This window comes from Haliotis rubra, unplaced genomic scaffold (genome assembly GCF_003918875.1).
Source record: "Haliotis rubra isolate DU_JTF1 unplaced genomic scaffold, ASM391887v1 Scf513, whole genome shotgun sequence".
Lineage (NCBI taxonomy): Eukaryota > Metazoa > Mollusca > Gastropoda > Lepetellida > Haliotidae > Haliotis > Haliotis rubra.
In genome coordinates this window covers 696,128-720,704 of record NW_025767206.1, presented here as the reverse complement: position 1 = coordinate 720,704, position 24,577 = coordinate 696,128, and the positions used below count along the sequence as shown (strand labels likewise).

Genomic DNA, 24,577 nt, shown 5'->3' with positions numbered 1-24,577 from the left:
GCTGAATTGGTCGTATACATACTTTTTTTTTCATAATCATTTGCATTAAGGAATCTCTGTGATACCTATTGGTTAACAACTTCCAAAGATTCGTCAAGTGTATGTCATGGGACCTACACTTGGATCTGTGTTTGTCATATCGTATGTCATTTTTCTCATAACATATCGTACGTCATTTTGCTCATAACATATCGTACGGCATATTTCTCATAACATATCGTACGGCATATTTCTCATGACATATCGTACCTTATTTTTCTCATGACATATCGTACGGCATATTTCTCATAACATATCGTACGTCATTTGTCTCATAACATATCGTACGTCATTTTTCTCATAACATATCGTACGTCATTTTTCTCATAACATATCGTACGGCATATTTCTCTTAACATATCGAACGTCATTTTTCTCATAACATATCGAACGTAATTTCTCTTATGCCATATCGTACTTTACTGTTATCATAACATATCCTACGTCGTTTTTCTCATGACACATCGTATGTCATTTTTCTCATAACATATCGTACGTCGCTTTGATCATAACATATCGTACGTAATTTCTCTCATACCATATCGTACTTTATTGTTATCATAACATATCGTAATTTTACTGTTCTCATAACATATCGTACGTAGTTTCTCTCTTACCATATCGTACTTTACTCTTATCATAACATATCCTACGTCGCTTTGATCATAACATATCGTACGTCGCATTGATCATAACATATCGTACGTAATTTCTCTCATACCATATCGTACTTTACTGTTATCATAACATATCCTGTGTCGTTTTTCTCATAACATATCGTACGTCATTTTTCTCATAACATATCGTACGTTATTTCTCTCATACCATATCGTACTTTACTGTTATCATAACATATCCTGTGTCGTTTTTCTCATACTGTTATCATACGTCGTTTTTATAACAACATATCCTGTGTCGTTTTTCTCATAACATATCGTACGTCATTTTCTCATAACATAACATATCGTACGTCATTTCTCCCATACCATATCGTACTTTACTGTTATCATAACATATCGAACGTCATTTTTCCCATAACATATCGTACGTAATTTCTCTCATACCATATCTTACTTTACTGTTATCATAACATATCCTACGTCATTTTTCTCATAACATATCGTACGTTATTTCTCTCATACCATATCGTACTTTACTGTTATCATAACATATCCTGTGTCGTTTTTCTCATAACATATCGTACGTCATTTTTCTCATAACATATCGTACGTTATTTCTCTCATACCATATCGTACTTTACTGTTATCATAACATATCCTGTGTCGTCATTTTTTTTTCTCATAACATATCGTACGTTATCATCATTTTTCTCATAACATATCGTCATTTTCTCATAACACTACTTTACTGTTATCATAACATATCCTACGTCGTTTTGATCATAACATATCTTACGTAATTTCTCTCATACCATATCGTACTTTACTGTTATCATAACATATCCTACGTCGTTTTGATCATAACATATCTTACGTAATTTCTCTCATACCATATCGTACTTTACTGTTATCATAACATATCGAACGTCGTTTTTCTCATAACATATCGTACGTCATTTTTCTCATAACATATCATACGTCATTTCTCTCATACCATATCGTACTTTACTGTTATCATAACATATCCTACGTCGTTTTGATCATAACATATCTTACGTAATTTCTCTCATACCATATCGTACTTTACTGTTATCATAACATATCGAACGTCGTTTTTCTCATAACATATCGTACGTCATTTTTCTCATAACATATCGTACGTTATTTCTCTCATACCATATCGTACTTTACTGTTATCATAACATATCCTACGTCGTTTTGATCATAACATATCTTACGTAATTTCTCTCATACCATATCGTACTTTACTGTTATCATAACATATCGAACGTCGTTTTTCTCATAACATATCGTACGTCATTTTTCTCATAACATATCGTACGTCATTTCTCTCATACCATATCGTACTTTACTGTTATCATAACATATCCTACGTCGTTTTGATCATAACATATCTTACGTAATTTCTCTAATACCATATCGTACTTTACTGTTATCATAACATATCGAACGTCGTTTTTCTCATAACAAATCGTACGTCATTTTTCTCATAACATATCGTATGTAATTTCTCTCATAACATATCTTACTTGACTGTTATAACATATCCTATGTCGCTTTGATCATAACATATCGTAGGCAATTTCTATGATACATATCGAACTTTACTGTTATCATAACATATCGTACGTTGCTTTGATCATAACATATCGTACGTAATTTCTCTCATACCATATCGTACTTTATTGTTATCATAACATATCGTACGGCATTTTCCTCATAACATATCGTACGTAGTTTCTCTCTTACCATATCGTACTTTACTCTTATCATAACATATCCTACGTCGCTTTGATCATAACATATCGTACGTCGCATTGATCATAACATATCGTACGTCGCTTTGATCATAACTGTTATCATAACATACGTCGTTTTTCTCATAACATATCGTCATCATAACATATCGTACGTCATTTCTCTCATACCATATCGTACTTTACTGTTATCATAACATATCCTGTGTCGTTTTTCTCATAACATATCGTACGTCATTTTTCTCATAACATATCGTACGTCATTTCTCTCATACGATATCGTACTTTACTGTTATCATAACATATCGAACGTCATTTTTCGCATAACATATCGTACGTAATTTCTCTCATACCATATCTTACTTTACTGTTATCATAACATATCCTACGTCATTTTTCTCATAACATATCGTACGTTATTTCTCTCATACCATATCGTACTTTACTGTTATCATAACATATCCTGTGTCGTTTTTCTCATAACATATCGTACGTCATTTTTCTCATAACATATCGTACTTTACTGTTATCATAACATATCCTACGTCGTTTTGATCAAAACATATCTTACGTAATTTCCCTCATACCATATCGTACTTTACTGTTATCATAACATATCGTACGTCATTTTTCTCATAACATATCGTACGTTATTTCTCTCATACCATATCGTACTTTACTGTTATCATAACATATCCTACGTCGTTTTGATCATAACATATCGAACGTAATTTCTCTCATACCATATCGTACTTTACTGTTATCATAACATATCGAACGTCGTTTTTCTCATAACATATCGTACGTCATTTTTCTCATAACATATCGTACGTCATTTCTCTCATACCATATCGTACTTTACTGTTATCATAACATATCCTACGTCGTTTTGATCATAACATATCTTACGTAATTTCTCTCATACCATATCGTACTTTACTGTTATCATAACATATCGAACGTCGTTTTTCTCATAACATATCGTACGTCATTTTTCTCATAACATATCGTACGTAATTTCTCTCATAACATATCTTACTTGACTGTTATAACATATCCTATGTCGCTTTGATCATAACATATCGTAGGCAATTTCTATGATACATATCGAACTTTACTGTTATCATAACATATCGTACGTCGTTTTTCTCATAACATATCGTACGAAATTTCTCTCATATCATATCGTACTTTATTGTTATCATAACATATCCTACGTTGTTTTGATCATAACATATCGTAGGAAATTTTTATCATAAAATATCGTACTTTATTGTTATCATAAAAAATATCGTACGTTGTTTTTATCATAACATATCGTACGTCTTTTTTTGTCATTAACAAATACAGTCGACGTACTTACTGGAAGTATAACGGCGTTGATGTAATCGTTGTGGTCTGCGACAGGAGTTGAGAGAAAAGGCCGACCTCTGTTGGCTGGAAGCACATGATGGATGTAAATACCTACACAACACGTGTAAATAACATTCAATTGATCCGTGGATTATTCCTTCAGCACGGGGTCGGTAAAAGCGTCTGCTCGTCCTGTAGAAAACCCGGGTTCGATTCCCCACATGGGTACAATGTGTGAAGCCCATTGCTGGTGTTCCCTGTGGTGATGTTGCAGGAATATTGCTAAAAGCAGCGTAAAACTAAACTCACTCACTCCTTTACCACCACGGCTTTTATTTATATTATGCATCTGTGTCGGCTGGAGTGGGAGATTTTATGACACTATAATCATAAACCTTTAAACTGAACAGATACAAAGGAAAATGAAGAAAATCGTGCTATCAACTTGGCTGACAATGCGAAATCGAATACAAACCGGGGACAATATTCTTGTTTCTGTTTTTGCCAACATTTGCTGGAAGATAAGCATCAGATACCAGCTTCTCTGGGATCTCCATCTTCACGGATTCAAGAGACTGAAAGCAATAAATGAACACATCACCACGTCACTTCAGCATATACAGGAATACATTATTACAATACATGCGGTGTACAGAATCGTTAATACAGACATAACAATACATCACTTGTTTTTTTATCGATGTAAAACTTTTAGAGGTAGGGCGTCTTCAGGGTGAAAAGCATTTACTCGGTCGACGGAGTTATGTCCATTTGAACGCAATCAATACCGACTGCAACACACCTGATAGGAATATGCTGCTGAGACGTCCAGACACATAACAATAGCACCATTTCTATCTCTGTATGATTGAATGAGTCTGTTTTATGCTCGTTAAAGCCGCCACTAATTACTAAATAATTCAAAAACAACTGCACGAGGCCACAAGAATCAATAAATAGTTCAATATTCTCACGGTAGTAAAACTGATATTCCGCACCTGAAACTGTCTGTTCATCTCTATGTCCTGTTGTCTGGAGTATTTCAGACCGGTACCAAACTTTCCCTCGAAGTCGGACAAGGTGAAGAAAGTTCCCCGACTGTCGATGGCTTCCATGACAGACTCATGCACAAAACGGTACTGTTCCTGTAACCACGAGTGAGTGAGTGAGTGAGTATGGTTTTACGCCGCTTTTAGCAATATTCCAAGAATATCACGGCGGGGGACACCAGAAATGGGCTTCACACATTGCACCCATGTGGGGAATCGAACCCCGGTCATCGGCGTGACGAGCCAACGCTTTAACCACCAGGCTACCCCAACGCCCCCTGTAACCACGAAGTCTGTTTTCATTACAGACAACTTCAAGTGTAGCTATATGCATTCAGTCCATGTACAACAGTTAGTAGATTCCAGTTCTACAGATCAATAATGAAATAATTTATCCGAGACATAATCTGATAAAATTTCAAATATTCTGCCAAACTCTGTTCATTTACATTTTTTAAGCATCCAAGGTATTGTTTTCTCCGCGAATGAATATGCCAAATGGGAGTCGACAGGGTGCGTGTGTTGATGCACACAGCAATGGAAAATATGTATAGCTATGCACGAGATATACTTCCAATCAAAAGTTTAGACTCACTATTGTAAATACAGCCACTTCAGGCAACTGTTGTAAACTAAATTTTGCAAAATATTCCATACTGTTTAAAGGTACTGTTTACACATGAACTGATGTATTGTAAATCAAATCCATAACGTTGAAACGATTATTGTCATGAGTTCAATTATTGTCATGAGTTCAATAAATGAAAAACTAAGTGAAAATTGGCGAATTCTTAACATAACTTTACACCAAAACGCAGCTGTTCCCATGCACGATATCTGCACATGCTTTTGGGCAACTCAGTGCATGATCCTCGTGCAATCCATCTGCATAAAGTTTACAGTTGGTTCCCCCAAGTTAGTGGAGAGATCAATCTTCGTTGTAACTATATATATATATATATATATATATACATATATATATATATATACATAACATACAGTGAGTGTTTTAAGTGAGTCTAAACTTTTGATGGGAAGTATATACGCAACTTTTCCACAAGCTTGATGTTACTTTTGACGCATGTATATGATTATACGCCGCTTGTAGCAATATTCCAGCAATATCCAAGCGGGGGACACCAGAAATGGGCTTCACACATTGTACCCATGTGGGGAATCGAACCCGGGTCGTGACGATCGAACCAGTAGGCTACCCCGCCGCCCATTATTTCTAAAGAGGGTAACAGAAATGTGGAAATGATCAACATAAACCGGCTCGGTCAATACCGATTAAATATATGACTCGTTTGATATTTCCCAAATTAAATAAACACGTGTGATGAATTCTTTATATCAGACATCACGGATATTTATATTCCCACTAGTGATGAGCTATACAGGATTTCAATGGAAATCTATGGGAATGGTTTGAAACTTCTCCGTCCGGGACCGGAAGCGCAGGGTCCGGCTAAGCGAGTACAATTACTGAAGGTAAGTTTCGGTCCACCTAAAAATCGTCCCGGTTACCGGATATACGGGGTCCGAGTAAACGGGGTTTGACTGTATATATAACTATAATAAGCACGAAGATTTCTCGTCAACATTAAAGGTGTGTACCCACCACAGTCTGCACCATGTTCACCCTGGCTTCCCTCAACTTGGACACACATGCGAACACGTTCACTTTGTTCAGAGACTCGGCTTCATCAAAGAGGTTGTCCAGAGCAATGAACGTTCCCGTCCGGCCAACGCCAGCACTATAAGCACAGGGGACGTACACTAGGTTACAGTTGAATCATTTCTGTACAATATCGGTACATTTACTTATTTGTGACTGTGTTATGTAACATTCGACACACATGCACCAACAATGCAGTCCAGAGACGAGTAGCTTTGAATCATTTTCGTCATTTCTTGCTTGTGTGTGTTATTATTGAAATGGATAGGCCATATGACAATTGTTCGTTTTATTTTTTAACTGGATAGTCTATATGACATTGTTCGTGTTATTAATTGGAATGGATAGGCCATATGACATTGTTCGTGTTATTTTTTAACTGGATAGTCTATATGACAATTGTTCGTGTTATGATTGAAATGGATATGCCATATAACATTGTTCGTGTTATTTTTTAACTGGATAGTCTGTATGACAATTGTTCGTGTTATTATTGGAATGGAAATGCCATATAACATTGTTCGAGTTATTTTTTAACTGGATAGTCTATATGACAATTGTCCGTGTTATTATTGAAATGGATAGGCCATATAACATTGTTCGTGTTATCTTTTAACTGGATAGTCTATATGACAATTGTTCGTGTTATTATTGAAATGGATATGCCATATGACATTGTTCGTGTTATTATTGAAATGGATATGCCATATGACAATTGTTCGTGTTATTATTGAAATGGATATGCCATATGACATTGTTCGTGTTATTATTGAAATGGATATGCCATATAACATTGTTCGTGTTATTATTGGAATGGATATGTCATATGACAATTGTTCGTGTTATTATTGAAATGGATATGCCATATAACATTGTTCGTGTTATTTCGTAACTGGATAGTCTATATGACGTGTTATTATTGAAATGGATATGCCATATGTTCGTGTTATATGACATTGTTCGTGTTATTATTGGAATGGATATGCCATATGACAATTGTTCGTGTTATTATTGGAATGGATATGCCATATAACATTGTTCGTGTTATTATTGGAATGGATATGTCATATGACAATGTTCGTGTTATTATTGGAATGGATATGCCATATGACATTGTTCGTGTTATTATTGGAATGGATATGCCATATGACATTGTTCGTGTTATTATTTGAATGGATATGCCATATGAAATTGTTCGTGTTATTATTGGAATGGATATGCCATATGACAATTGTTAGTGTTATTATTGGAATGGATATGCCATATGGCAACGTTCGTGTTATTATTGGAATGGATATGCCATATGACATTGTTCGTGTTATTATTGGAATGGATATGCCATATGACAATTGTTCCAAATGTTATATTTGGTGTAGGGCTAAAACCCGAGTAAAAACAAACTAACGCTTTCGTTGTGTATCTCCACCATCTCCCACTCCCCATATACTCAGAGTGTATTATAATTTATAGTATCATACATATTTAAAGATGTATTTATCCCGTAACATATGTTTTATTTGGGATTACACTTTCTAAGTAAAGTACAGATGCTAGTACTTGTGTTGGGTTGAGTCCCATCCGGGATTCGAACCTACACCCTCAGAGTCAGACACCTAACCCGCTCATCCACCGCGGCTTCCATTGTTCGTGTGATTATTGAAATGGATATGCTATATGACAATTGCTTCTTGCGTCGCCTACTCAACGCCTGTGTGTGTGTGTGTGCGTGCGTGCGTGCGTGCGTGCGTACGTGTGTCTGTATGTGTTTGTTGCTCAACGGAAATGCAAAACCAAGAAGTGTGAACTACCCACCTGCAGTGGATTACCACAGGTCCAGTAATATCCTCCTCTGATGACGTCAGACTCCTGTACTGCTTCCAGAAGCCAACCAGAGCCGGTGCTGATGGAACATCATGGTCAGGCCAAGACGTGAAGTGGAGCTGGGTCACTGTCCTCTTGTCTGAGGGCTGTAAGTGAAGGTATTTAACATGCATTACTTTGGCAGATAGATATGTTATTTATATATAGTACTTATGACAATACACACAAGAGCATACTGTACTGCACATCAACAAAAACAGCGAAATGAATTGAATCAAATCTCTATGTTTCCTTTCACCTATGTGGGTCAGAGAAGCATGATTTGTAATGTAAGTAGGTTGACGACTTATAGTACCACTGATCCATTGTCGCTAAAACCCAGCAAAGGCAAAATGCAGATACTTAACGAGGAAAATCACAGTGTCATGCCAACCGCCATTCCTACATGTAGCCGATAAAGTCATTCAAATTTACCGTCTTGGAGTGCTGAACCAGGAATTTCCTGATGGTGAAATCCGCCCTGACAGTTGATAGGAGTGGCTTGATAACAATGTTTCCACACTTCTTATCCCTCGTGCCATCTGGCCAGTACTGCTCACACTTTTTCTATTAACAAACCCAATGATACATTAATGATATATATAGACAGTAAAAGAAGTTTATTGTAATTTAGGCCTCCGGCCCAGACACTGATTAAACAAAATGTACAGTAACTTACTCGATTTGGCGTTACATGCAGTATTACATCAATTTCAATGTACAATATTTGTTGTTTTTTTAAACATTATATCAACAGAAATATGCATAATTCCATTATTCATTCTGAAAGGCCATAATACACGTTCTGCCACTTATGAAGCATTTAAAGCAAAAATAGCGATAATATTCTGAACCTCTAAATGACTATGTAACGTTCTGTGATGGACGTCAATCAATAACTGTGAAACCTGATACAATATCCAGAAACACCTTTTTAAATTTGATTTATATCGTATGCAACTAGGTATAGTGAACCGTTAAACAATGTGTATTATTACATTCTGGCGTAAACAGGCATCAAAACATAATTATGTAAATACACAAAGAAATTGTGTTCTCAAGGCTGTTTGTATAGCCTTTGGATGGACGGTTAATGTTCAGTTATTAGCAGACAAGTAGTGTTCAACAGACTTACCCTGTTCACTTCCATTACTCTGGTCAGCATGACGATCTGTGACACGTTTTCTTGCCATATCATTCTCCAGAAGTCATTCACGGTTACACTATTTGGACCTGGAATATATAAAGTGTTTACACATGCCAAATTTAATGCACAATGGAATCCACTTATATTTCTATTTCTTCACACCAAACACAAAAGTGTGAATGAGGGGTATGGTTTTATGCCGCCTTTTAGCCATATTCAAGCAATATTACGGCGGGGGACACCAGAAAGATGCTTCGCAGACACCTGCATAGATATGACGTAACGGTGTTTTAGTGTTATCCATATTTCAAAAAACATATTGCATTCCTAAGCAACATACCGGTGATTTCAAGGTAAAAAAGAAATCACTCTGTAAAACATACCTTGAGCAGCTATGAAAACCTTTTCTTCGTGGAAGCCCTGGAAGAAATGAATATATATTAATAATTTAACAATTTAACTTGTGGTATGACCTTAATTCCCAAATTAAGGTGCGCTACACGTCAGCATAAAAAAGATATATATTTCCAGTGTTTCTTGCTGAATATATGTCCTAATTTTGACAACACATGTCATGTAGATATTATAGGTAGATGACGGTACAGGTTTTCCAACTCGCTTTTCATTCAAATAGTAACTAAGGCCATGAAAGACATTACAAATGAGTGAGTAAGTTAAAATGCATAGTCACATCGGCAATATTTCTGCAATATCGTGACTTAAACAAGTCATATATTGATAATAAATAACGTTACATTAGAAATTCTATCGACAAACTACAGTAAGATCATTACATTATCACAGACAGATAATTAAAACTAACTAGAGATCACAACACAAGGGACCATGGCGACCTAGTTTTGCTACCTGCATGGAGCCTAGCTGGATTTACATTATTCCTTCTGGTGTTGGTGTGTTTTTGCACAAATTCGCCGAAATAAATTAAGAAGTCTTAATTTTAAAAAAAGTCACAACCACTGCAAGTTTTTACAAACGGGTTTGTAGTCGCCTGTATATATGCATGTTCGAAAACACACATCTATAGTCCCTATAGTCTTTCATTAATCACCACATTGTAGGGAGCAGCAGCTGACCTGGACATAGCTGGCGTGGATGTAGTCGCAAGTAGCGTCTCCATCAGGGGCCAGGACAACGCGGCTCTCATCATCTGCAACACAAGTACCAGATACTTCAGAAAAGTGAGAAGCATGACGTAGGCACGTGTTGCCACAAGTACCGTGCTGACAAACAAACATTAATTATATATAACTGTCCGAACATATTTTCACTCTCACCCAACTACAAGCGATAGCTAAGGGGCGCAACTCTGTACAACACAGCAACAATGAATTTTTTCCATCTCACCGTCTTATTTTGAAAAATATAAACGGTATACAAACACAGTATAAAGAATATCCACATAGCACACTACTTACATGGAAACAGAGCCAGGAATCTGTTTCTCTTCTTATTTTCAGGTTTCAGACCCTCCTTGTGCTCTTTAGCCAGTCCATGACGTAGCAGCTTGGTAAAAGATGCAGTACAATTACAACGGAAAATAATACATAGATTTTATTCCATGCAAAATATATGCAGCTATGAAGCCAATGTGATCACTCTTCATCACTACCTAATGACATCGAAATATGAATATTGTTCTAGCAAACAATGCAACCTTGTGGCGGGGATGCCAGAAAAGGGATTCACACATTATACCTGTACGGAATAAACCCAGGTCTGGCCGGCTGACTCTTTAACCACTTGGTTATCGCGAATACTCGAAACATCTGAAATACGCCTAGTCGTCTTTCTTATGGTTTATCAAAGACAACGCCAATCTCTCTCATAGTATTTGAGTGTGTAAGTGATTATTGTTTTGCGACGCTTTTGGGAATATCCTATCCAGAAAAGGACATTGTACTCATGTAGGGAATCGAACTCGTGCCTTTAAACTTTCGGCACCCCTACAATCCCCGGCAGCAATTGTCTTCAGAACACAGGTAATAATTGTGTTACATTTGAATTTGCAAATGAACACAAATTTTGTCATACCTTATAGAAATTATCCTTACCTTGTACTCTTGTTCGAATCCCGCACCTCCCACTCTTTGTCCGATGTACTGTCTGAGTCTCTCCAGGGGTACGGGGGTTGGGGAGACGTTATATAATGTGTCCGAGTTCTCGTACACGTGGTTTGCAGGGGATCTTGGTTTCTTTGATGGCTTAACCGGCTTCGCTGATTTGGAGGATGGGGATGCTGTCCTGTCGCCTAAAACACATGGCATCATCATATTTTAAAACACATGCGTTCATTGCAATATGATTACCAACTGACATTGACTCTTACCACGAAGTATCCATGAGACACCAATACACATACTCAACTTAACGATTTGAATGAGTAATTTTGTTTTGATTCTATTTACTTATATAATGTTGTGCATTTTTAAGAGTATTTAACGTCACATCGGCAATTTTTCAGCCATATCGTGACGAGAACAATTAATAATTATATTGTAGATCAATGAAATTAAAAGTCTGTTAACGAAGAACAGTAAACCTACAAGTGTATCACAGATATCCATTTAAAACTATTGATGAAATCTAAAACATGTTAACTAGAAATGACAAGACAATGTAAAAACAGGCCATAAATTGCCAACAACTGAAGGTAGATCACCATACTAGGGACCGTGGGGACTTACAGTACATTTGCTTCCTGCATGGAGCATTTTTAAGAAAGAATTATTACAGCCAAGTCACGACACCAACATATTGACCAAAATACCTTGAAACCAGAGTAACGATCAAACGCTCTAAATATTATTTAATTGCCAAAAGGATGTTCTAAAAGAGGAATGAAAACAGAGATTACAAAATAACTTACTGGACACGGCACTGAAGGAACTCTCAGTTGTATCTTCCTCTGGTTGGTCTTCCGTGTGGGATTTCTGTAAACTCCGTCTTCTGAGAGTTGTAAAAAAGTGTGATCGCAAGAAAGTTAAAGAAAATTAATATTTGATCAGTTTTGTACATTGAATGAAATAGTTGAAATTAAAGTTCACATAGAAGTTTTTTATTGTTGTTTGTTTGTTTGTTTGCTGTTTAACGCCTCAATACCCAGCAATATTCAAGCTATATGGAGGCGGTGTGTAAAATGACAGACACATAGTAGGACCTATGATAAGATCATTGTTAACGCCGCAATACCCAGCAATATTCAAGCTATATGGAGGCGGTGTGTAAAATGACAGACACATAGTAGGACCTATGATAAGATCATTGTTAACGCCGCAATACCCAGCAATATTCAAGCTATATGGAGGCGGTGTGTAAAATGACAGACACATAGTAGGACCTATGATAAGATCATTGTTAACGCCTCAATACCCAGCAATATTCAAGCTATATGGAGGCGGTGTGTAAAAGGACAGACACATAGTAGGACCTATGATAAGATCATTGTTAACGCCGCAATACCCAGCAATATTCAAGCTATATGGAGGCGGTGTGTAAAAGGACAGACACATAGTAGGACCTATGATAAGATCATTGTTAACGCCGCAATACCCAGCAATATTCAAGCTATATGGAGGCGGTGTGTAAAATGACAGACACATAGTAGGACCATTGTTAACGCCTCAATACCCAGCAATATTCAAGCTATATGGAGGCGGTGTGTAATTTGACAGACACAAAGTAGGACCTATGATATGATAATTGTCAATGTGCACACGCTGTGTTCACACAATTTTCAAAAATTGTAAGAAAATTTGGCTTCTTTGAGCATTTACATAAAGCATGTCATTAGTTATATAGAGCCTTGTTGATGGTAAGCGACATCAAGATGTTTGAGATGTTTGGTAGATGTATTTCTGTGATAGATATGCAAAAACAAAATCTTATCCCTTGACGATACAACGTAGTATATGAAAGAGTAACGTGTAATATTAAGATAAGAAACCAGTTAGATCACCTTTACTTCCAGTTTCAGAAAGTATCAACATCAACACTGTATCGTTAAAGACTTACCGTCGTATATAAACCAGCACAGCGACAACGACGGCAGCTGAAAGCACCCCTACAACGACACCGACAATAAGTCCAGTCAACGACTGAGCGCCGCCTTCCTTGTTGCCCGTTTGTGATTCTGAGGATGAAGGAACATATTGTTGTAAAAGACTGATATCATAAAAGCCCATCAAATGTAATCTCTAAACATTTAATATTTTTTTTCCGAATTGATTAATACAATGCTACATATTTAAGTTCTTTTCAAAGTTTTGGTTTTGAGGTTCATTGCCTTTTAAAAGAACAAATTATTACCCTTTCTGGAACGCTTATCCTAATTGTTTAAATACTCATAATTCTATATTGCTACATTTGTGAATATCTTTATTACTAATACCTTTCCAAGGTCAAGACAATGTTTAACCGTTTCACTTTCCTAGGATAACATTAACACTAGTTTGCTTTTAACAGCTAAATCGGTTTCAAAATACAAGCGAAACAATGAGCATTTCTGGCATGTTGACGATATAGAGATTATTACAAACGCAAGTTTGTCGTACGACTTATACGAAATGAAGTTTTGTCTCTCGCTCGGGCAATGCATAATTTTGCACGCGTTTCGTATAAATCGTATGGCACACTTGCGAGTGTAATAATGTATTTATCCAATAAAAAATAAGATGTTCACGGCACGAATCTCGGCAGGGATTTCCCCACACTTGGACTCAGCGCGCAAGAATACGAGATTTGGTAAGCTGGATATGTAGGTCAACAAATGTAGAGTGTTAGATGTATACAATTTTTTAACTGAAAAACAATTCCTAACGACAAATTCACGATAGCTGCTATCATTCATAGAAATTCAGAACGGACGTAGTAAATCTTATGAATGAGAAAGTACTTCCCATTTGCGATGTAATGAGGTCATGGTCGAATTCAACCAATCAGTGACAAGCAAAACCACGTGAAGTGATATATGCACTACAGCACGTATTAAACGCATGACCCATTCCAGGTCTCAAGAGATTTTCTGGTTTGTGTAGATCTCTTAATACTCATATACTTTCACATTTTACCGTCTCCTACATCAGTGTAAGATCACATTAGCATGTCTTGTTTCACATCAAGGTCTCAAGAAGTTTGAATATTTTTCCTGTCATTTTCGGTATCATTTTACCATGTAAATAGCTATTTTCCATTCCGAGGTTACACATCTGAGAATTGTTTCATACGTTGAGAAATGCTAGTCTATTAATTAATTCCTTCTTAACAAATCCGTCCGCGTTTTTCATTTTGATGTTCAGAATTTAAAGGTGAACCCACTATATTCTTGTTGATTCCATCAGTTCTTTCTTGCACAGTAGGAAAGTAACGTACGTTAAGTTCCTATGGTCAGTTATGCTTACAAACGAAGAAATACACAAATACATGACCAATATTGATTTCATAAGATTCCAGTAGAAATGATGTCAGCGCACCTGTCACGCACAGATCCCCCTCAAATCCCGGCTCACATCCATGTACACAAGTCCCGTCTGTGTTACTGCATGTCCAGTTTAGACATCTACCACAGGACGAACTGCAATCCTGACCGTAGGTCTTGTTGAAACATCCTGTACACATACATACACAGACTCAACAGTGAAACAACTTTGAATTGATGAAAAGTATCAAAGTAGCAGTTTGTGTTGGCATTGCCAATGTGAAAATGGCAGGGTGAATCAGTGCCTTGTCATTCTGGGGTAAAAGTAACCCTGCAGGTAGTTTGGTTTTCATCATCATCAGGTTTTCAAAACTTTGTCTTTGATGGTGTATTGGATGTTGTGTGGGTGAGGCAGTGAGAACCATAACAAAGAAAATCTCATTGATTTGCAATGTATATGTGGATTAGCGATTAAGTAGACAAGATTCCTCATGAACTGTTTGAGAAGCATCCTAGAGGTTGCAATTAATAGGAATGACAAGTGTTTATGGATGATCAACTTCTTTATTGTATGATAGCGACATTTCGGTAGAGATACCTATACCGTTTTCAAGCTTGAAATAAAGAAGTTGATCATCCATAAAGACTTGTCATTCCTAAGATTCCACATGGAAGGCATCGGATGTATACAAGTCTTTTCTGTGCTGCAGTACTTCTCTCTTGCTTGACAGTTGTATAAGAATCTATACCGAAACGTCGGTAGAGATGACGTAGAGATGGTCATAAATACGGATATTGTCTTTCATTTAACAAGAATAAGCTATGAAATAGAGGAGGATGATTCACTAATCTCACCCTGAGAGCAGAATGGTTTTTCATATCCTACTTGACATCCGTTTTGACAATGGCCGGTCATGCTGTTACACGTTTGTCCATCCTTGCAGTGACCACAGAGGGAGGTGCAGTTGGTTCCATAACTCCCTTGTACGCATTCTTTGAAAGGAAAATGGAAATTTGCTCATGCAGTGTTGCGACCGACGATTCCGATAAATATAGTTGGAAGAGAAAATTGTCATATCTTATCACCATCAATGTTACTGTTTTAATTGGTTACTCGGGACGTAGCGGGGCGGGGTAATGTATGTCTTCTTGTCGGAAATAGTCAGTAATTGTCTGGGTGTGATGTGGTCTGGCATTCTCAACCTGCTGTTTCAAAACATTTCGTCTGTCATGCGCAGTACTGCCCTACAGTATGACACAGTCGCGCCCAAACCGGTAATGGACAAGAACTGTGATCCTGGCATACTATTCGTTGTTACGTCAGCCATCTGTGAACAGTAGGTAAAATGTGCCTTCGTCTCTAAACAGTGCACACAGCCGATCGCTGATGTTGCCGTCCCAGTCTTTGTCACCTATCGTAAGTTGTCATGGTCACATCTTTCGCAGGTATACGGTATTTACACAAAGGGGAACTGTAACCCTGTTGACATCCCAGTGTGCAGTGTCCATCATCCTTATTACAGTCGGACGACCCGCTACACAGACCACACGTGGAGGAACAGTTGATCCCATACTGACCCTGGCCACAATCTGTACAGGTGATAAAGTATGGGACGTAGATCATCGTTCAACGGGAGTCTGTTTTATTTAATATGCACATGAATTATTGATAATTACAGATTATATAATTATATATCCATTAAATATATGCCTAGACAATTTCTTGAATGTAATCTCTTCAAGGTCACTTTATAGGTACATTTTCAAATTTGATTGTTTTCTTGAGTATGACTAACACAGAAACATATGTGTCAACTGAACTGTGTCTGTGTCAAGTGAGGGTGTTTAGTTGGTTGGGAAACAGACTAGCAGAAAAAGGCAAAAGGACAGGGGTGGGGTTTGTCATTTCCCAAGCATTCAGTGACCACATGTGGATTGCAAGCTGTGAAGTACATGTACCAATAGTATTAATTCAGCCTTCCGAATAGGCTTCACACTGATTTCATTGGTTCAGCCTTACATCATTCAATTCGGGAACACTCTACATCTACTTGATGTCATTGTTATGAACATGTTGTCTTAAATAATACACATTGATTGACCGATAAGGGTAAGATTGGAAAATGATTTTAGGTGCTGGTTTCAAGCAAATATACTACATATGTTACTGTTTCTAAAATCAGATTCTCCAAAGTCAGCCTCTACATAAGGACTGGTTCTCTTGTCCATGAAGCAGCGTCATCTCACCATCCTGGCATCGAACCCCTGTCTTCCCAGCACGGCAGCCACTTGTACAGTTCCCTGTGGTCTTGTTGCATACTTCTGTTGTATTTTGACACCTGCACTGCTCACTACAGTTAGTCCCAAACCACCTATCGCTGCACACTGAACATATTCAAGGCCTAATGAGCATTCACATGTGAATAACGGTTGTTGAAAACATTTGAAAAGACTGACTGACTGTCTGAGTTTGGTTTTACGCCACTTTCAGCAATATTCCAGCAACATCACGGCGGGGGACACCAGAAATGGGCTTTACACTTTGTACCCATGTGGAGATTCGAACCCGGGTCTTCGGCGTGACGAGCCAACGCTTTAACCATTAGGCTACCCCACCGCCCCACATTTGAAAACAGGGGCGGGGTCTTGTATTAACCAAACTAAATGCAAAAAGAATACACCTGTATATGCTGTCACAGGCGATAAGTAGCTTAATTTTGGAGTTGCTACAAAGTGTGTAATCATAAGTGTTATTATCAAACTGCAATTAATTCATCAGAAGGGTTTGATTAAAACTCACTTACATTCACAATATGGTTCTTCAAAGTTATCTGCACATCCCAGCACACAGACACCAGTAGTTGTATTGCACGGTGAGTCATCTTTACACGAGCCACATTGTTGTGAACAGTTAACACCGTAGCGTCCTTCTACACAGTCTAAAGTGGAAAGAAATGATATCATTGACGAACAAATAATGAGTTATGAAATACTAAGTTCTAATAAAAACATCAAAGATTCATTTTCATTTAGAAACAATTAAGTTATATTGTTATTGGTGCAACCGTGTTGCGTGATAATCCAGTAGTACTATCAATGTTTCGTTTGTTTGTTGTTTAACACCGCACTCAGCACTATTTCAGCTGTATCGCGGCGGTCCGTATATAAGCGAGTCTGGACCTTACACTCCAGTGATCAACAGCATGCTCATCGATCTACGTAATTAGGATACGATGACATGTGTCAACCAAATCAGCGGGTCTGACCACCCGATCCCGTTAGTGAGTGAGTGAGTTAAAATTGAACGTCACATCGGCAATATTTCACCATATAGTGACGAGAAAAGGTTTACATACAGATTAATTACAAGTAGTTAAATAACCAGTTATCGAAGGACTGTAAAATATCTAGAGTATCACAGATGGTGTCTAAAACTAGCTGGTAAATGTAAAAAGAATTTATTCATGAAGACAATACGATATAAAAATGGGCTATAGATCGCCAGCAACTGAAGGTAGATCACCATACTAAGGACCATGGGGACTTACAGTGCCTTTGCTACCTGCATGGACCCTAGCTGGATTTACACCATCCCCTCAGCCACTGGCAATTGCAGGACAATTTCGTCGAAATTTAAAATAACAAGAATGCTACGTTTTAAAAGATTTTCGTATGTTCAAATTTTACTTTTGGGTCTTCTATGGAAGCGTATTAGGGTCACATAGAAAAAAAATATTATATCCTTAGGACTTAGTATCTCCTAATTAGGACTCAATATCTCCTAATTAGGACTTAAGGATCTTATAAATACGTGTAAAAAAAGTCAATCACTTCTTCCGTCTGGGTTGGTTCACTCACATTGTGCCTACATGACATTCTGCCTACATTCCTAAAAACATATACATGTATAGGGAGTAGCACATTGGCGATGGAAAGTGAAAACATTCATCATCCCCATATCTACATGGTCTGATCCAATTAAGTAAAAGATAAAAAGAACAACATTCAGAGTGCATCATTTATTAAGATGGTAATAATAGCATCAAACGTAGCATTACTTAAAGACACTTTTCCTATCCATCATCTCTACACAAAATATAGTTCATTAGAGACCGCGCTTGAGGAGATGGCTTGCAGCATCAAGGAACTGTAACTTGGGTTTGCGACCTTCATAAGTCTATGCAGCCGACAGTCAATTTCTCTATACAACCGTTTTCTGTGCACTGGAGCTGCACCAAGATCTAGTTGGGCTCTTTTCTTTCTGTTAGCATCCTCAATGCCTTGTAGATGAGAGATGAATTCAAAGACATTGGGATGTGCTTTTCTCGGTGATTTGTTTAATTGGGAATGCCAACCCTCCAAGTCATTGTTCGTACGAGGTACATCGTTACCGAACTGATTCCACATGGACACTTTAAGCATGACATCGTCGTCTACCCAGGTTGTTGTCACATAGTCTGCAAATGTATTCACTTAGGGCTGTTTGGGTCTGTCGTCAAGTGCTTCTATCCAAGCTTCTTGTACCATGTCGATGGGCAAGAGAGGAAGACATGCTGCTGGACGAACTATAGCTTGCACTCCAGCATCTCCCCTGTAGTCTGTAACAAGTCCAATGGTTTGCATTGTTCTGAGCATACATTGGCTGTACTTCTTCGACGGCTTGAACGGCAGGTAATTCAAAGTCTGTTTGGACGATGTCTGGGCTAGGTTCAGCTCCAGATGTAGTCAGGACTACATCTTTGATATGATTAAAGAGTCTTATAGTTTGGCATGAAATGCATGAGGACCCGGTTTTTTGTAAATATCTCTTCATCCAATGATCCAATCGATCTCAAACTGTGCAAGTGGATGTTTTGTCAGACAACCTAATCACATTGTAAATCACCGATTTTATGCATTTGCATTAAAGAATCTGTCTATGTAACTGTCAACAAACTAAACAACAGAACGCAGACGGCTTGCAGAGGGAGGGAGCCAATGACCTGTAACAGCGGCAGTGTTGGGTCATAAAGGTCAACGTTCGTCAATGTAGGTCAGCTGTGCACGTGACAGGTATGAAGAGGTGTCACAGGTCGTGAATAGGGTAAGGTGGGTGCCAACTGTTAACCATCATACGGAGTTTGTTTCTCTGAGTTGTTCAACATTAACCACAAAACCCATTAGTGAGAATTATTCTGTAGGTTAAAATCTTTAAATTTGTAATGTTAATGTCATATTTTGTTTATGCAGTACCTAAGTGGAAATGCATTTAAAGAACACAGAAAGTATATTTACACTAAATCATTAATCGGACCACCTATGGTTAGAACTCAACAACTGTTAAAGCCCCGTTCCCTCGGACACAAGCACACACAATCATGCACACTCATTGAAGAAAAGATAGAATGAAGACAAAAGTGTTATGTTTTGCTGTCGTTCACATTCCAAATTAAGCAATGCATTTATAATAGCTTTAAGCATATAGATAGTTAATATTTATATTTTCATGATAATATTATGTGAAATGAGTGTTTCATGTTACACTATGAGTCGTTGGAATTAGTCAGTGCTGTCATTGTTAAAATAAGTTATATTTCTTTGAGCATATCTGGCTGGATACTATTATTATCCCATTGAACGATAATTGCCCTACAGTCATGAAAGTACACCTTTTGTTTGCCAAACATTCGGGCATCGTGGGACATAAACCTCCCCATTTTTAAGCGAATGTATGAAATTGTATTGAAAATTACTATGCAGGACAGATTTTAGTGTGTAGGAATACTTTATTAAAATCACTTGACAAGGTCATTTTCAAATAAATTATCACCGTTTACAGACATCAGCGCATGTTTTTAATAGCGAGATATTTCACACATCAGAAGGTTGGCAGGACATGTCTTTGCTTCCACTTTGAATAGAGAGTATCGAAATCAGCACGTAATAGCCGATTGTGAAAGATACTCTGTAACATCATTTCTATTAGAATCTGGCAACACATTTAGACAACGGCTGTTGAAAAACGCACTGACGTTTTTAGAAAGCTAATTAACACGATTTACTTGAATAATTACGTCACCCCAAATTACACCTTTTTCCATTCGTGACCAACTCGTGTTATTCCGGGACAAGCCGAATAGCGATTCGTGCACCTCTGGAAGGATTTCATATTGGCGCATGAACATCAGAACTACTTTAAACAGGAACGATAACTTCATTCCTGTTTCATTCCAATGGTACTTAATATCATCGAAGCACTCGTACATTGATGGCTGTTTTTGTTTTTGCTTATATATTTTAAAGAATTATCCATGGTACAAGTAAAATAAAGAGAAATAAAGACATATTCTGTCGTAATTATTATGAGATGTTCATCTAATATTTACAATTATATTTCTGAAAAAGGTTTAATAATCATAAATGGGATTTGTTTTATTGAATATGCAAATGATTTATAAAAAACCCTGCTCATTAAATCTCAAAGCAGAAATGACTTTAAAATATTTCTCAAAGAGGAACATACATGTAACCTTGCTGTCATACCCCAAGTGGAATTAATGAACTCGCTGAAAAATATATGAATGACCCCAAAAATGTCAGACTAAAATATTCCCAGAAATAAACGGACGGGCAAAAGAAATTTTCTCTTCGTTCAATTTGATCTCACTTAAAAACAACAACACGAATTCGAAGTTTGCAATTTATAATTTGTGAAGCAATGACATAGGCACGTGATAAGTACAAACGTTAACAAGGCTGATAACTTACTGAACAGGTTATGGTCGACATGGGGTGAAACTAGAGAATTCACGATCAGTGGGTCCATTCTGGAAACACAGCAAAGCGTGAACAGAAGTCACTTACAGCGAGTTTGTCCACACACGTTTTCTGACTGAAATTGTGAGGCGTTTGATGACGTCAGCTGGGATTCGCCTCCATTCTTCAAGGGCTTGAGTCATTTGCTGTACTGTAACTGATGGATTCTGTCTCCGTTGAATAACTCTATCAAGGTGGTCCCATATGTGCTCGATTGGCGACATGTCGGGAGAGCGTGCAGGCCATGGCAGGACGTTGACGTTGTTGGCGTGAAAGAAGTTCTGGACAACTCGAGCGACCATGTCTGTCTGTCAGCAGCCTCCCTCGGTACAGTCGGTAGACCCTGATACCATAGGCCCGTAGTCTCCTTGACACTATCCTTCGACTCACTGGGTGACCGAGTGCTGTTGACGCTGATGAAGTTACCGTCAGGAAGCGGTTTCTAAGGTGTAACGCCCTCAGGTGGCGGTCTTCCTGCGCAGTTGTCACCCGGGGTCTGCCTGTCTGAGGTCTGACCAGTTTGTTGGTAGCGCCGACGAAGGTTTCTGACGGTCACAACGGAGCAATTGAAGGTTCTTGCAACGTGACCCGTTGTAGCGCCCATTTGCAGCATTCCGATGGCCCTCTCGCGTCATTGTAAAGTGGTTTTCTGCTGAAGTACGATCTGCTCTGTGCTGTGAGATGATTTTATACCATGCATGCACGTGCATTTCACCCTTACTTGCAAAACACGTGCATTTTGCTGTTTTCGATGCAAAGTTGTCAAGAGGTGCGTTTGAGCGCTGATGTTGGTCAGAATCGAACCCTTGTTGTTGGCAATAACTATGGGGCAATTTGCATTTGATTACATTTTCTTATGTTAATATTATGAAAATATTTGCAAGAGAAAGTTACTTTTGCTCATCAGTATACATGCCAAATGATAAAGATTAAAGTTGATTATAGTCAGCAGTGAAAACGTACCGATGAATTTCACTATAAACAAAAAGGTAAATCGAATAAAGTGATATTAAGATTGCGAATCCTCATAATTTTACCTTTCCAATTGAACATTCAAATCTCAGAATTTTATTCAACTTAGGATGAAAGTTGTTTCAAATCGCTATTATTGGTTTGCATTACAAGGGGGTATGCACTTGAAATGAAACACCGAGAACAAGTAGTGTTGGTTTAAGTTAACGCTCATTACGTACGGCATGTGCATTTGTTTCACTGTTCCATCTACTGCGCTCACCCCCTTGTAATACAAACCAATAATAGCGATTTGAATTTATCACTGCACTGCACGTTTTCACTGCACACAGACTATAGTTACATATATAGTCAGAAATACACTCAGTTGAACCAGTGTGAGCCGTTATGTAAACAAACGCACGTTCGTGTATTTGAATCTCTCACTGTCAATCGCATCATTCTTATCAAGCTTCACATTAGACAGCACAATTCAGTTAGCTACGTTCTTAGTACTTTCAATATGACGATATATATTTTTCATGATTTTGTTGACAATAACATTATGCCATAAACGATTTAAGTAGTCGGGATTATTTTTATCAAAGCACCGCAACCATTACGCGTTTGTCGTATTTTCGCACATAACAAGCTTCGAGACGGGGACGAGTTCTTCTTGGAGGTTACGGAAAGGGGCGAGTGGTGACAAAAGACATTTTTCGTCAGTAACATATATTTCTCACCTTTACACAAAGGGGGCGGGTAACCTGTTTGGCATCCCTGTGTGCAGTGTCCATCATCCTTCTTACAGTCGGACGACCCGCTACACTGACCACACGTGGAGGAACAGTTGATCCCATACTGACCCTGGACACAATCTGTACAGGTGATAAAGTATGGGACGTACATCAACGTTCATTCAGTCTGTTTTTAAACACATGAATTGATAATTACATTTTAAAAGATTTTATGTCCAATAAAAATTTACCTGTCAACCTTCTTGCTCCTCACAGACAGTTTTTCGTTGTCCGGAGTAATAATGTCCATCATATTGTGTGCGCTTAGAGCATGCCAATGCGATGTGAAGATCAGCGCTATAAGAGGTCTTATTATGAGGGGAAAATATTTGAAGGTGTTCTAAGCAAATATGTCCCACCCATTATGTTTCAAATATCGTTAGAGCATACATAGATATAGCAAATCAACTTCTACTTAATGTATGTTTCTCTCATCCATGAAGCAGTTTCATCTCACCATCCTGGCATCCAACCCCTGTCTTCCCAGCACGGCAGCCACTTGTACAGTTCCCGGTGGTCTTGTCGCATACTTCTGTTTCATTCTGACACTTGCACTGTTCACTACAGTTGTTGCCAAACCACCAATCATTGCAAACTGAAAATATTCAAGGCCTCAGTAAGCATCCACATGTGAATAACCTATGTCGTTCCTTCGGAGAAAACAACAAACATTTGAAAACAAGGGCGGGGTCTTGTATTAACCCAAACTAAATACAAAGAGAATACACGTGTATATGCTGTCGCAGGCGATATGTAGCTTAATTTTTGAGTTGCTACAAAGTATTCAATCATTAGTGTTATTACCAAACTGCAATTAATTCATCAGAAGGGTTTGATTAAAACTCACTTACATTCACAATGTGGTTCTTCAAAGTTATCTGCACATCCCAGCTCACAGACACCAGAAGTTGTATTGCACGGTGAGCCATCTTTACACGAGCCACATTGTTGTGAACAATTAACACCGTAGCGTCCTTCTACACAGTCTAAAGTGGAAAGAAATGATATCATTGACGAACAAATAATGAGTTCTGAAATACTAAGTTCTAATAAAAACATCAAAGATTCATTTTCAT

The 24,577-nt window shown here is 37.8% G+C and overlaps 1 protein-coding gene across 19 annotated transcripts in view; it reads right to left on the bottom strand.

Moving 5' to 3' along the window:
- The window catches only part of LOC124292329, a 68,704-nt gene that overhangs the window by 8,655 nt on the left and 35,472 nt on the right, over positions 1–24,577 (bottom strand). For 11 of the 19 annotated variants that reach the window (XR_006902424.1, XM_046729402.1, XM_046729398.1 and 8 more), the window contains 21 exons: positions 24,353–24,487; positions 23,959–24,096; positions 23,448–23,582; positions 17,763–17,897; positions 17,206–17,343; positions 16,416–16,548; positions 15,814–15,953; positions 15,014–15,148; positions 13,557–13,674; positions 12,412–12,491; positions 11,597–11,793; positions 10,961–11,048; positions 10,619–10,692; positions 9,908–9,944; positions 9,513–9,610; positions 8,813–8,944; positions 8,330–8,484; positions 6,461–6,596; positions 4,789–4,935; positions 4,266–4,365; positions 3,801–3,874 (listed from right to left, as the gene is read on the bottom strand). Coding sequence is in view for 18 of the 19 variants with exons in the window: in XM_046729402.1 (XP_046585358.1) it covers positions 3,801–3,874; positions 4,266–4,365; positions 4,789–4,935; positions 6,461–6,596; positions 8,330–8,484; positions 8,813–8,944; positions 9,513–9,610; positions 9,908–9,944; positions 10,619–10,692; positions 10,961–11,048; positions 11,597–11,793; positions 12,412–12,491; positions 13,557–13,674; positions 15,014–15,148; positions 15,814–15,953; positions 16,416–16,548; positions 17,206–17,343; positions 17,763–17,897; positions 23,448–23,582; positions 23,959–24,096; positions 24,353–24,487 (2,525 nt within the window). In the remaining variant the exon portion in view is untranslated. The remainder of the gene's footprint in view (positions 1–3,800; positions 3,875–4,265; positions 4,366–4,788; positions 4,936–6,460; positions 6,597–8,329; positions 8,485–8,812; positions 8,945–9,512; positions 9,611–9,907; positions 9,945–10,618; positions 10,693–10,960; positions 11,049–11,596; positions 11,794–12,411; positions 12,492–13,556; positions 13,675–15,013; positions 15,149–15,813; positions 15,954–16,415; positions 16,549–17,205; positions 17,344–17,762; positions 17,898–23,447; positions 23,583–23,958; positions 24,097–24,352; positions 24,488–24,577) is intronic. The other 8 variants (XM_046729412.1, XM_046729416.1, XM_046729407.1 and 5 more) reach the window with 7 other exon arrangements.